Source organism: Thermobia domestica, chromosome 12 (assembly GCF_964235325.1).
Source record: "Thermobia domestica chromosome 12, izTheDome1.hap1.1, whole genome shotgun sequence".
Lineage (NCBI taxonomy): Eukaryota > Metazoa > Arthropoda > Insecta > Zygentoma > Lepismatidae > Thermobia > Thermobia domestica.
In genome coordinates, this window is record NC_137465.1 from 170,275,290 (window position 1) to 170,290,681 (window position 15,392).

The 15,392-nt window shown below is 34.5% G+C and overlaps 1 protein-coding gene and 1 long non-coding RNA gene across 2 annotated transcripts in view; one reads left to right on the top strand and one right to left on the bottom strand.

Annotated features, from left to right (window-relative positions):
* Nucleotides 1–15,392, top strand: part of LOC145666827 (uncharacterized) — a 103,681-nt gene that overhangs the window by 15,203 nt on the left and 73,086 nt on the right. The window lies entirely within an intron of this gene.
* Rsod (superoxide dismutase family protein Rsod) overlaps nt 5,029–15,392 on the bottom strand; it is a 164,085-nt gene continuing 153,721 nt past the window's right edge. The window contains exon 16 of the mRNA XM_081734394.1: nt 5,029–8,776. Within this exon, the coding sequence (XP_081590520.1) occupies nt 8,685–8,776 (92 nt within the window). The 3' untranslated portion in view covers nt 5,029–8,684. The remainder of the gene's footprint in view (nt 8,777–15,392) is intronic.

Consider the following 15,392-nt stretch of genomic DNA (forward strand, 5'->3'; position numbering starts at 1 on the left):
TCTTCCTTTGGGAACTCCCTTACGCCCTCAGTGTACACAACTGATTACTGCATCTTTCTATTCTCTGCGTACTGTTTCTTTGTGTGCTGCCTGTCGTCGCAGTTCTATGACTTGTCGTTTTGCCACAATTCCAAGTGGCCATTCATTTCTTTACACAGTTTCGGATGCCCGCAACTCCGGATGGATACTATATTCAACTTTGTGTTACATAGACACTTCCTTGTTTTCATGTCTAGAATCACCTCCCAAGTGTTGTAAACATAACGAGCTGTTACACCCTGTATATAAGTGTCACTTAAGTAGTTCTGCATTATACGGTTATGCAAAAAAAAAAAAAAAAATCCAATTGCCACTAGTGGTACTACTATTAACACAGTTACGGATAGGCCTATCACAGTTCATGGAGATGATGAATGCAAGTGAAATTCCGAAAAGTGATTAGAGTTGAGTTGAGTTGATTTTAGTTTAGCGTCCCTTTCAGCAGCGAGGCTATATGAGACGTGGACCTACTGATTAACGTGGAATCCGAACCACATGAGCTCCCGCCGGGAATCGAACCCGGGTCTCCCACGCCAAAGGCGCGTACGCTAACCGCTTAGCCACGGAGGAGTTCGCGAAAAGTGATTAGATAACATGTTCTTTTCATGTCTCAAAAACGTTCTCATGGAAGTTATTATTTGTTGTAGGTTTTAAAAATTACAAGTAAAATTAAAACCGAATTGACCAGGTAAGTTGCGACAATCAATAATAAAATTGGCTGAATGACAAGTGGGTAAGTTGAGGATATTTGAAATGATTTTTTCAGTCTTCGTATTGGAAGAGGTAAGTTAAAGATGAGTTGACTCCATCAGCAGCATTCTTTGAAGAGTAATTTTAAGGGATTTCCTTGTTACAAGGTGTAGGCTCATTGCGGACTATTGAAAACATTCTTCAGCTTTAGGTAAAGTTGGTTTAACTTGGCAACTTGTCGAGTTTCGAAATACAAAGTTGTACAGACTTCTGTTTCTCGTGATCTTGTCTGTGATTGAATCCTACAAAGATAGAATATCTGATGCTATTGGTATAATAAGAGATCAATTTCATAAATACCGGCACCACACCAAATAGCAAAATCCGGTGTTTTTGAGCCGTAAGTGAGTTATTTCAATAATAAAAGCAGTGACATTGTTATATCCCTTTTTAAAAGTTTCTCTCCTACCACGAGGAGCAAGACAGGAGTGCGGAAAGCGTTCGTGTAGAACTCCAGACCCAGTCAGGTTTTGAAATTCGTGAATACGTTATTCCTTCGATCTAAGCAGTCGACAAGAGTGGGTAGTTTTGATATTATATTCCGACCCAAGCAGTGGGAATAGGATTCTTCTAACCATAGCGTCGGTGAGAAAGATGAGGGAGTTCCTCAAAGTCAAGAATGGTTTAAGAGCGGAATGGTCCACCTCACTCAGACTGACCTCTAGGTGTTTGGTGCATCCATTTTTATTATGGATATTCGGGGTTCTTCGTCCTTCTTCGATGCTGACGCTGCTATCGTTAATGTATCTATACTTCAAGATCATGTGATGGCTTATAGGTTGAGGTGTCTTCTGCTATTGCTTATAGCCAACCTATGATCAGGATTTTACAATATCGTTATCTAGTTTTATATTATCTAGTACCCTTTTATCATGGATAATAAACACAATGACATACTTAGAATTTCTAAACAGCTTATATGGAATAATATGGAAACATAAACAAATATTTATGAACTGAAGTTTAATTTGAAGACAACAAAGATATCTTAACTGTTAAATAATTTGACAAAACAAATAGTTTTCAAGTGAGAGTACAAAAAATGGAAAACAATACCGTTCAAAATAGAAGCAGATCTGTCAGTGTATGCTGTGCTTCAAATGGTAGTGATATCGAATGAAGTAGCCGTAAGTGTGGCGCTAAATCCCGTTTATTTTGCGTTCATCGTAAGCAGAAAAAGATTGAGGTAGATAGAAAAGTTTATGTAACTCTCAGAGATTTAGATTATTTTGAAAAAAAATCGGGACATGAAAACGGACATATGCCAACTTCATTTTTAAAGAACTTTAAAGATCACGCTTCAATCATGAATATTCCGTGCAGACACTTGGTTACACTAACAGTTGTTGTTCTTTTGATAAGTGCATACGAAACGTTTGAAAGCAAATTTAAAGCCGAATTCGAAACCGAACAAGTACAAGCTGACAACTTTAATAGTGTTGCACTTGCAAAATGAGCAATATGACCCCAAAACTGACTGCGTCATGACTTCATCTCTTATAGATGTAACAAGATACAGAAAATTAATCCCGACATTAAGGAACATCTTGCAATTCGTATGGTATTAAATTTGATTCCACCGTATTTTAGACGTCAACTCATTACTTTAACTTTATCCTCAGTATTACAAGTAATTCAGAAATTAGAATTAATTCCGAGATCTGACATTAGAGGTGGGTTTTAACCAGAAATTTGTGAAAATCAATCTTGTATCATATAAAAATGACCATTTTAAAGGTAATTCGAAACTACTAAGAAATAACGGAAATGGTAATGTTTTTCAAATCCATCAGATGAAAGTCCAAATGGTACGGTAATAATAAAAGAAAACGCAAAAATATATTTAGGAGAAATAGGTGCAGAGATAATAATAGTAATTATAGTGATAATTTACATTCTACTAATTACTCTTGTAACTGTAGTCGTGAACTCATCAGCTTTCAATCAGTAATACTGCACAAAAGATGATAGGCCTTACTGTCGTACACCAAATAATTGGAATATATATTCCTAAATGTCATATATCTGTTAGTCCGCCGAAGTTTCCAATTATGTCAATGAAGTTAATTTTATGCCCCCAAACACCAATTCTGGTAAATTCTACTCCTATTGGTCCAACTATCCACATGAGATTTCTGCACCCGAACTATTTTTTTCCTGTATGGCGGTTGCTCACTACAGGGAACTTAGTAGTAAAATTGATACTAAAGTAAATGCACTCAATAATAGTTGTCCATTGTTTGTGTGACCATTGAGAAAAACTTTAAAATGTAGTGAAGTGGAAGAGCGATAATTCGTTACATGACGAAGAAGAAAATAAAAAATTAAAGTAAAATTGTAACACCGAACGCCATTGCTGAAATAAAGGTAAAAATATCTAATGAAGTTTTTGCTTTACGTGATTCAGGTGCTTCAGCAAGTTTAATCAGTTTTAAATTGTGGAAAAATATTTCTCACACTCACATAAAAACCATATCCCATATTGTACGTGATTATTCTGGTAGAAGAATGAAAGTCAGCAAAACGAAGTTACTCTCTGTTTAGAAATAGGACCTACGTAAAGCTTGTGATCGTCAATAACGAATTGTTATTGCTTGTTAGGCCGAGAATTTCTCATGTTAGCGAATGCAAAAAATACACTTTGTCGAGAAAATTGTTTTATTAGGACGACCATAATATTGTTAGGGTATTTATGAAGAAAAATAATAATAGAGTGACAGAAACGCATCCTATTTTTTCTGAAAGTCGTAAGTAGGTAAACATTTTGTCACGACAGAGAGGTAAAATCAGGAATTCGAATTAGGAAACAATGTTACAATTAAAAATCTTAGTAATGAAATGAAATGAAATCTCTAAGTTTTACGTCCCACGGTTATGCCGGTTAGGCTAAAGGAGACGATGATGATGAGTAATGAATGAAATGGTGGAAATGAAGAAAGTGGGAGGAAACCCACGCACACGATGATTGTCCACCACAAAGTTCACTTGGCGGGAGCTGGGATCGAACCCAGGACCCCAAGCACCAGAGGTGAACGCTCTACCACAGCCACCGCGGCCCCTAATCTTAGTGATATAGATATGTCTACCGAAAGTGAGCATTAAGACGGTTGGTTGTAAGTCATTAGAAATAAATGGTTCTGTGATAAAAATAAATGTTAGGCAAAAAAGTAGTGAGTAACGGAATGGTTGAATAAGATAAATGAAAGAAACAAAATACATGAGCATTTACATAGTAAATATCAAAATCAGGTAGTCAATCCTGAATCTTTAAAAGAGTTAAATCTCAATAAAGCACAAGTAACAAAATTTCGTATGAATTGTATGGAAAATAAATAGATGACAGATAATGAAATCAAAGAATCTTATGAAATGTTTAACATTATCCATGTTAACCAAATTAATCCAAAGTTTCTAGTAGAAAATGGCAATTCCAAATTTGAACATTCTTCTTCTGTAAATGACATTGGAGAAATCTGTGGCGCTAACGATCAACAAAAACAACTATGATTTGTTATTGAAACATATGCATGGTTTTAGTTATGTACTATATAAATGTAATAGGTTTGAGTGAACTTTGAAGTAGATACCGATGAAACAATTGTCAAAAGATAGAATCCTTAAAATTTTAAGATTTAGGAAAGCATTAAATAAATAAATAAATGGCTCGAAGGTGGAATTATAGAAAAATGTGTATCTATACGTTCACATCCACTGTTATGTGTAGAAAGAAAGAACACTTCAAAATTACGTACTAGAGTCAATGTAACTACTTGAAATAAACATGTAAAATTAAAACAGTTGAAAGTTCACAAAATTGATGATTTGTTATTAAAATTTCAAGGCATACGTTATGTAACCTGTGTAGATTTTGTTGGGTCATATTTACAGGTTCGAAAATCGCGATTTACGATTGAGACGTAGCGGAGGCAATAGGAAAATAGCTCACGAAAATCCTTTAAAAAATGAAATAAAATAGAAATAGACTCGCCCTATGGCTGAAGAACCTGACAATTCCTGGCCACAGAAACAACAGTCAGAAATCGGATTATATTCTGTGTCAACCTTTCACTTTCTTGGTTTACTGAAAAATGTCTTTCCCACAGCTTTCTAACTAGATTCTTGTATAATCTTCCATACTCCACATTTCACTTTACGATTTTACTATAGGTATGATACTCAATATGTATTCTGACGTTACTAGGACATACAATACAAAAGTACTGAAAATAGAGGAAGAAATCATTTTGAAGTTCTTTTATTATTTACATATCTTTTCACATATTATGCATCGTTTGGCAACCATAATCATCACACAATACATTTTCAAACAATTCGAGTCTTTTGGATCATAGTTTAATAAACACTTAAAATATACATTATCATACTTTAAGTACCTTGCAACATTATTACAAATGTACAATGGAAAATAAAATCTATCCTAATAAAATATATACATATATAAAGTAACTAATGTGTACATTAATTAAGTTTAAAGTCTTTGTCTTTCTGAATTTTATAAAATATAAAAACTATGTATTTATAGTTCGTTGTATTTTAACATTCAGACAAAATATCAGGTACCAGCATTATTTAACAAGAAATTAAAAATTAAATCAAATAGTACATGATTTTAAAGATAGTAAAAACAAAACACATAAGTACAAATTACTCTCTCATACTTAAGCATTCGATATTGACCATCCTAATGGAATTCCACACAATCCATATCTTAAAATGCATAATAATATTACAAATTTAAAATAACTTTGTTATTTCTGGTACTAATAAGAAATAATATACCGGAAATCGTACCTGTTACCCATCTACTCACACACTTACAAACGCGTATCACAGATTTATTATGCCTACATTACAGTATGATATATAACGCGGCACTACTGTATGAAAAATAATGTGGAATATATATATTACAGGAATTAAATACATACAATACGTAGCATAAAGTATACACTTATATTCTGGAGGTAACTCTGTAAAAGAAGTTGATAATAAAGAATACATATCTATATTGCTCGGAGTAATTAGTTTCTTCCACAACAACAAACAATCAACTGAACAGAGATTTGGGTTACTTAATAAAATATGATATTCGGCTACTTTTTCTACTTATGACAGCTCGCCGAAAGACATTTCGTATAAAATGTTATAGTTTCTCTTCAATCATATAACATATTTATTACATAATAATCTAGTTTATATACTGACAAACATTATTACCGATATATTGGATCCAAATTTGGGAAATCTTTTGAATGATGATTTGTTTTAACCTTTCTGTAGTAAATTTAGGATTTTTAGTAAGTATTTGCATCAAGTTTTAACATATTATATATGAGATGTTAATAGAATTTGTCATTTCCCATATTTCAAGGTTTCTCTCATTTTCTCATATTTGTCATATCTATCGATTCTGTCACATGTTGTACTCTTGTCATATATCCATAAAGTTATATTATCTTTAAAAGTATGGATGCGAAGCACATACTAGGTTATCGTAATTGAATTTGTGTTCTTTAAAAGCAGCTGTAGAATTAACCACTGGCATATTGTAATTATATCTGACTAATGGTTACCTTGGAACATGTAGAAATTATCTGTGCGAAGAAAACAAATTGTTCCTCATAGCTGTCTGAGAAAAATGTGGCGCTGCAAGCTGTACTCCATCAGGGCGGTCATAGCTTTACCACTGGTAGTCAACCATAAGGAGTGTTATCAATTACGCTAAGAAATATGACTAACTGTATATATAACTAGAACATGATGGCAAAATAGTTGAGCGCTTATCTCTAATGTGACAGGTTTTTGGGTTATATCTCACATTGTATGAGCTTGTGGTGGACAACATCACGTCTGTGAGTTTTCACGAGGCTTTCCTGTTACCTCCCAATTCTCAATCACTCTACACTTCCATAATCATTCACTTATATTTGCGTTATTTGTCTCTTGCAGGTTACAGGCCGCCCCCGTAGGACGTGCTCTCAAGATTTGATTTAACTGTATCCCTGAAAAGAGTTCTTTGACAGAATTGTATTATCGAATAATTGTGCTACTACAATTCAAGAATATTGAAAACGAGGTTATGTCGTGATCGGATAACACCATACGTGCAGAAAATAATAATAATAATAAAAAGTCTGCAGGATAATTTTCTCTGCTCCTGTGAACCGCAGCAAAGTTCTGAAAGACACAGTGTCCCCTTTCTATCTGCTACTGCCTGCAAGCCTCGAAAATATGGTTTAAAAAATAAAATAAAACTGGAACTTTAGTGATACCAAGGATGTTATAAAATAGAGGATCTGCCCATACATATCTTTAACATATGAACTCAATGAAGAAAAAAAAAAAAAAGCATCGTCTGATCCGGCACGTTTGATTGGCTAGTCTCGTTTCCGTCATGATTGTTGGCTCGAAACATTGCGATTTTAGTGGCGCGGAGTGGGCAGAGTAGGTGTGGCGAAGCTGTGACGTATGGCTTCACGATTTTGTTGTATGGGCAGATCCTCTATTTTCTAACATCCTTGAGTGATACAACAAAAACAGAAGGGGAAACTGGTGCTGCAGCTGAAAGCTGGTGTTGCAACAGTGGTAAAACAACTGGATATGTCGCATTCAACTGCTTCGAAAATTGCCCTCGAAATAATGCACATTTATACATACAAGAACATAAAATACTAATCAAATGGGTTAGTAACATGCTCGTCATTGACCAGAAATACGGAAACATACTAAAGAGATACAAATCCTTAATTACAATATCGACATACATTGCGTCAAATATCTTCACATAATGTGATGCAATCCTACAATCCCGCGTAATGTTCAGCAGGTTCAAAGGAAAAACTTAACGAAAATTGAATAATTAATAGTTATTTCTCTTATTATAACCAACTTGATCACCCTGGGAGCACATTTAATGTGCAAGTGGTTCGGATTTAATTTTGTTAAAACTGTTGATTCCGTGTTACGTAGGCTCGCTGCTAAAAATGATGTAAAACAAAATGTTATTGTTGTTGCTAATTTAAATTTTAACGTTCGTATTGCCTCAGACGCTATATGAAACATGGACCTTCAGCTTAACATGGAATACGAATCACAAGAGCTTCCACTGGAAATCTAAGCCGCATCTACTGCGTCGAAGGCGCGCATGGAAATCACATAACTTCGAAGTAATTTATAAAACAAGAATTTTGGTAGTGATCAAAAAAATGGATCAAAAGATTGCGATCTCGGCCAATCATTAGTTTTTGGATCAGGGGCCACAAAATTTTTGAACGGTCCCTACATCGAATTTTCGTATTTTCTACAGAATAAGCACACCATACTGAGTTAAGTGATATTTTAGGTTTGGCTACACAAAGTGTAGTTCTCCATTTATAAGGCTTACAAGAAAACTGTTATTGAAATATAATGGATATTTTGATCCAAACAAAATGCCTTCAACTCTTTGAGTAGCAACACTCCAAGCAGAACGCAGTCTTTGAAACAGACACTCCCATACTTTACACCAATATCAAAAGTTAGAAGTATTTTATTTTATTTATTTATTTATTTTTTTTTTTTTTCGCACAGATTGCTCCTGTCTGTACCAAAACGGTTCTACTGAATTCGGTTTCAATCTTCTCATTGGATGATTCTATAGCTGGTTTTGAAGATCGAGATTTTGATTATGATGCCCTAGTATCTGCATCTAGCATAGATTGTAACTACTTCTAAAATTTGGCTCACTTTTGATACACATTTTGTAGAAAATCGCCCACTGTTGACGGTAAAAGTGTTGATATGAAGCCTAAAGGGACCGCTTGATAAAATACGCTTGAAAATTACATTTTTGTAGCGGAAAGAACCATCTTCATTATCGTACTTTGATTGGATTCTTAGATCACAAGTTGATGTACAGTAAGTGAAAGATACACAACAAAGAATGCAGACATTATTTTGTATCCCGTCGAGGAGCCAAAGCGTGAACCTAGAAATAGAAAAAAAGAATACGTTTGTAAAAATAATGCAATGATCTTTGACCAAAAAATACAGTTAACAAAATACTGACAAGCTCGTAATAAAATGCAGCTTACCTCATTAATATGCCTTTGAATCAACTTTAGGATTTAGGATTTAGATTTCTGGTCTTTCGGTATCTAGGACCATTTAAACCGTTACGTATGAGGGATGACGTCCGTCGTCGAGCACACTATCCGGGAAAAGGGAAGGAAGAAAGCGACCCGGGACTTATATGTTAGGTACTATCCCGGCATTTGCCTGGAGTGAATGAGGAAAACCAGAAAACCTCTTTCAGGATGGCTGGCCTGAAAAAGCTTTTTACACTTTTTTGACCGAGTGCCCCCATCGGGAACCCGGGACCGCTCGTATCGAAGACGAGAGCATTAGCGACTACGCTACGCGGGACCACTAAATCAACTTTAGTTCCTAGAACAACTTGTATTGCAACTCGTTTCAAGAGAAATAATAAATTACTCTTGATCCAGTGCAGGACTCAAATATGTCAGCGATGAGGAAGTGGGAAATCTGCACTGGATTTACTCTCTAAAACTTACCACGGACGTTCAATAACGTTCACATTGGAATACTGAGACGGGCAGCGGAAGTATAACGCCCCAAACCATACCTGAACATGTCTGGCTATGTGCACTGTCATTCTGAAAGTTTGCGTTAGGGAACAAACCTTTGCACCCCAAAATATGACTAGTTACTTATAAACACTTGCAGTAATCCGTCTTTGAGAGTTATAATAGATGCAACACACACCAGCAGAGCCGCCGCCATATTTAATGGTATCCTCGTCGCCAAAAGTGCCTTTACATCGCTGTGACGAGTATGTGATCGCGCAGTACTGCAAGAAAGGGATGGTTGCATAAGAAATTGTGATTAATTTTGAAGAGTTTTTATTTTGACTAGGGAATTAACATAGGTGAAGGGAGAAAAGATACAGATTTGAAGCATCAGTGCACTGTTATTGAGGCATCAGTGCACGAAAAGATTCGTATTCTCAGTTTTTCTATTTATTGTTTTATATGTTAAGTTAAACACCACAATATGTATCACTGATATCGCAGATCGTATTATTTTTAAAATCGTGTTTGTAACCTATTGTCAAAACATTCATCTCCAGACATGATGTAGAGAGAAGAGAAAGAGATACGACATCTGTAATATATGTATATGTGATTCACTAAGTAACTGTAGAAATTAGTTAAAGGACACATAAGAGAGCGAAAAGCAGGTCTAGAAGTCTGAACTTTTTAAAAACGTCCTAGATAGGTGAAAATATAGTTAAAAATTGCGAAAGGTATCATGTAATTTTCCTTTCTTTTCTAGTATACTTTTTCTTTCACATCCAAACATCTCTATTCAGAATTACGAGATAAAGGTGAAGAGAGAAACATTTCCATTTCAAGAATTATATCAGGAAAAAAATCTTTTGACTTAGACTAGTTTCGAACGCGCAACCCTTGAATCCATAGCTCAGCGCTATACCGATTGAGCTAACAACTTCTGCAGGAAAAGCCTGATTTCTACAACTACCGGTTGCTGAATGGTGTGTATTAACCAAGTTAGCCGAGATAATTGCTTCACATAGCTATTGCAATAATAATAATAATAATAATAATAATAATAATAATAATAATAATAATAATAATAATAATAATAATAATAATAATAATAATAATAATACAAAGCAGAAGAACAGAATTTAAAAAGTCGCATATATTAAAAGTTTGACGTGCAGAGTAAGTCCTAATATGAGATTTTATTAATTATATATAATCAATGTAAGCGTGGTTTATTCGTGCATGCTACTCAAACTGCGCAACTCACTACCGTAGTCCCATAAGTGTTGTACGCGCATGGTACCGTAGCCTTGCGTCCTCCAACCGTGAAGAATGTTTCGGTTTGAACCTATGCGTGTCCTAAGAGGAAGGAGGAGATTCAAAGAAAGAAAAGTGGTTTAGAAATTATGCAAACGTAGAATATCTCACGAGGTGAGGTGATATAGAGTTCAGCGTGTCTTTCAGCTACTACTCTATACAAGACGTGCATCTACGACTTAACGTGAAACCCGAACCACACGACTCCTGACGAGAATCGAAACCCGTATCATTTCTAATTCTATTATGGGAGACACAGGAACATGTAAAAATAATCGAAAATGAACTATATTAATGTTAAATCCATAGCTTTTGAGTACCAAATTTCTCAAAATTAAATCCCTACATTAAGCGGGTTTGCATATCCAGGCTCCTAACTATGAAAACATTTACGATCACTCTAACCCCAATCATTTCACAGATTCAACCTGTTGTATATAAGTTATTAGGACGTAAAATTGAACATAATTTATACGAAAAAGACTTTTATGCATTGCAAGACCTGTAACTGCCAAATATTCACCACAAACTTATAGTCGTATCGACATAAACAAAAAGAAGTGTGAAGCAGGAAACTACTTTACCCAAAAGTCAAAAGAGACGCACTGAAGACATAGGAACGGGTCGAGAGGTTTGGGTCATTCTTCTTTCAATTACAAGTTTATGTGTTCAAACCGTGAAGTGTGTATTTGTTTTTTTTTTTTTTCTTCTTTTTTTAAAAGTGTGTTCCTATTTTCATGAGAGAACTGAGAACATTTCTTTAAATAAATCTTTGGCAACTACTTTTCTCTCAAATTCCATTAGAAGGGAACATTATATGAATTCAAATCTAAAATCCACAGCTGAGAACAAAATATTATGTTCAATATTTCATTATTATCCTTTGATTTGTAATGAAAAACTAACTATAAGCATTGACGATTTCAGAAGATTCTCCCCCGGTAATGGTCAATATATGAATGAGAGAAAACTGATAAAACATTATTCGTCCACTTTGAGCATGATCGAAGATAACTTATGGCCACGAAGGGGGAAATTTATGTCGACAGAGTCTCAAATTCTCCCACAGGTCATGCCCTGAAATCATCACTGTTAGAAAGGTTTCCTTAACAAATAGAATATTACATTTATTTCTCGTTCTACGTTTTGAAATGGAAAAATCATAATTTTAAAGTGAATTATAATACGATAAACATAAAGATTTATAGAACTAATGAAATAAATATTCTTGTGTAAGTTATCGATTTCTAATCAGATTAAAACTCGAATATTCGTTTGCATCGCACTTTAAAGTAAATCCTCTCTTTATATAATTCTTACTGGAAAGTATGTTTAACTCCAATTACTTAATCAATATTTTTAATAATATATTTTTATTGTAATACTTTTACTATTCAATGTTGTATACACTACATTTCCCAAAGCAAAACCTCGCAAATGTATAGTGGACTAGTGAATATTATCAAATAAATTATCATTTTGTTTACGTAAATACTGCATCGCCTCATTTGAAACTTCGTACTTTAAATAATAATAATAATAATAATAATAATAATAATAATAATAATAATAATAATAATAATAATAATAATAATAATAATAAAATCATAACCATACCTTTATCAGAATTTCAGGCTTAGTCAATAAATGAATTCAACGTGGTCTCTATTCGAAGTTCTATTTAATCGAAACCGCTAGAAATACAGAGAGAAACTTCGAGAACAGATAAAAGAAAAATATTACCTTGGTGGGACTGGATCTAACCTTTAAGAGTTCCTTTCAATTTACAGACAAATGCCTTAATCACTTTGTTTCTTTTTTTTAAGTTAACTGATTCACCGAATGTATCTGATAACTTGTCTCGATTTTCTGGTCGGTTATATACGTTTTATAATCATTTCTGTTAATCTTGAACGACAGGAACACGAATACAAAAACATCTAAGAAAATTAAAATTCCAAAATCCCCCACCGGGAATCGAACCCGGGACCCCATACACCTAACGCACACTTGCTAGCCACTAGACCAGCGGGGAATCCTAGTGAAATGCATTTTGTAGTATCTGAAGTTTACACCTATTTCATCCTGCTGTAATAATGTTTACCGTATTCGTTACTTTGAGGAATGATATATGTTATTCATATAGGTTATCTTACGTATTTGTCCGTAAATATTATATAAATTATCAGAATTATTCATGGTCTTCCATGGAAATTCACTGGCGCATGCACAGTAGACAGGCAGTGTAATTGAAAGGTGAGTTCAACAGATATTATATATTTCGCCAACATTATTTAATAGCTATGTAGAAGAGATAGCAAAAAATGAGTTTTCATAATGAAGATGGAATTTCGGTAGGAGATAGAATGATGAGGTGTATACGGTTTGGGGTTGATATGATAGTTGTTGCAGAATCTACAAAGAAAATTAATAAGATGTAGAAAACTTGAGGAAGGCTTCTGAAGAATATGGAATGAAAATAAATGTTAGAAAGACAAAATCCATAGTGATAGAAACGAAGCGATCGGTGTCAAATATAGAAGTAGGAGCGGGGAAAAAAACAGGTGACTAGTTTTTGATGTCTGAATAGTATTATTAGTGATATGACATGCGAACGTGAAATAAAAGCAAGGATAGAAATGGTGAAAGAAGCCTTTAGGATGAAGAAAATACTATTTTGTGGGGCCTTAGAGTTGAAAAGAAAAGACTCATAAAATGCTTCGTGTACTGTATTTTACTGTGTTTATAGGACAGAAATATGGACATTACGCAGAAATGATGAGAAACAATTGGAGGCTTTCGAAATATGTGCGTGGAGAAGAATGGAGAGAAATAGCTGGGTCGAGAGGAAAACGAATGAGATGGTTGGAAATGGAAGGAAAAAAATATTATTAAGAAGAGGAAGAGAAACTGGTTGGAATATTGGTTAGGAAGGAACTGTATCATGAGGGATGTGCTGGAGATGGAGGGGACGAATTAGACTATATAGAAACATAATTAGGCTATTGGCGATATCAAAACAGAAAAATCGTATGTGAAGATGGAGAGGTTAACAGAAGATTGTGGAGCATGGCAGCTTCTCAGCTACGGTAAGTGACCGCTGGTAATGGCGGAATACTTCTGATATAATGATGTTGATTATGCACAGAAGAAACAGAAAGATCCACTTTACTGTCATTGCTAATACGAATCGCAATGCAAATTTCTACAAGTTGTCAAAATGCCTAGCTCTAAAGGCTGTAGAGAACTATCTGTTAGTCTGCAAGGAGAAATTATAGTCGAGTAAAAGTGGAACAAACTCTCATTCAGATCGGTTGGGTTTTGGGCTGCGACGAAAAAGCAGTGAAGAAATTGATTTAGTGGTATGAATAATAATAATAATAATAATAATAATAATAATAATAATAATAATAATAATAATAATAATAATAATAATAATAATAATAATAATTTATTTCACAATTCATTTCTGCCAGTAGCTTTCGCCCCCTTACTCCCACTTCATGCTTACTCAGGAGGAAGCTGCGCGTCCCCAGGTTGGGAACCACTACTTTCCAATAAGGAATTCTGATAGCCTGTTAGATATTTGCATTCTGACTAATATCAGTAAACTGCATTCTTCTGTTTCTACTGCGCATGCACCAGTGAATTTCCATGAAAGATCATGAATAATTCTGATAATTTATATAATATTTACAGACGAATACGTAAGAGAACCTACGGTAAACATTATTACAGCAGGATGAAATAGGTGTAAACTTCAGATACTACAAAATGCATTTCACTTGCTTTCCCCGCTGGTCTAGTGGCTAGCACGTGTGCCTTAGTTGTATAGGGTCCCGGGTTCGATTCCCGGTGGGGGAGTTTGGAATTTTAATTCTCTTAGATGTTTTTGTATTCGTGTTCCTGTCGTTCAAGATTAACGGAAATGATTGTAAAACATATATAACCGAGTAGAAAATAGAGACAAGTTACTCAGATACGTTCGGTGAATAAGTTAACTTAAAGAAAAGAAAAAACTGTCTAAGGCATTTGTTTGTAAATTGTAAAGAACTACAGTCGGCGAGAACTATCTTGGCAGTGACGTCAACGCTCTCAGTTGCAAGGCTACCAACTTACGCTATTCACAAATAGTGCTTAAATGGTACGCTTCGCACGCCACGTCGTAACTACAGTTTAAAATAATGCTGGTAGCGAACTAGAGAGAATTTAGATAACAATGTATTTGAATAATGCTAGCATATATATGTGCATTGTTACGACAAAGAAAGAAAAAATAAGATTAGATCCTATATTTATGTCGTCAAACAACAATATCTTTCCTTTTAAAAAGCAGTTTTCTATTTCCAATAGATTTTTTTTAAAAAACCTAAATCCCAACATGCGCAGTATTTGTTGTAATGCCCACTCAAAACCTTTGAAGTCAATGCTTTTCTTAAGTTCGCACACTAATTTATTTAAGGTGGCGACAATGTCTTCAGCATAGAGATTGTGAATTGTTCTACGAACTACTACTTCATCGAAAGAATCTAAATTTATTTGTCTTTTCTGTATATTTGGCCTTGCTTTACAGGGTGTTACGACGGGTTGTCCAGACTTTACTCCTTCTCTTTCACAATTCGCCACACGGATCTCTCACTGACACATGTTGCTCGAGAGGTTTCATGAACACTGTCAGATTTATTATTGTTTGCTGCA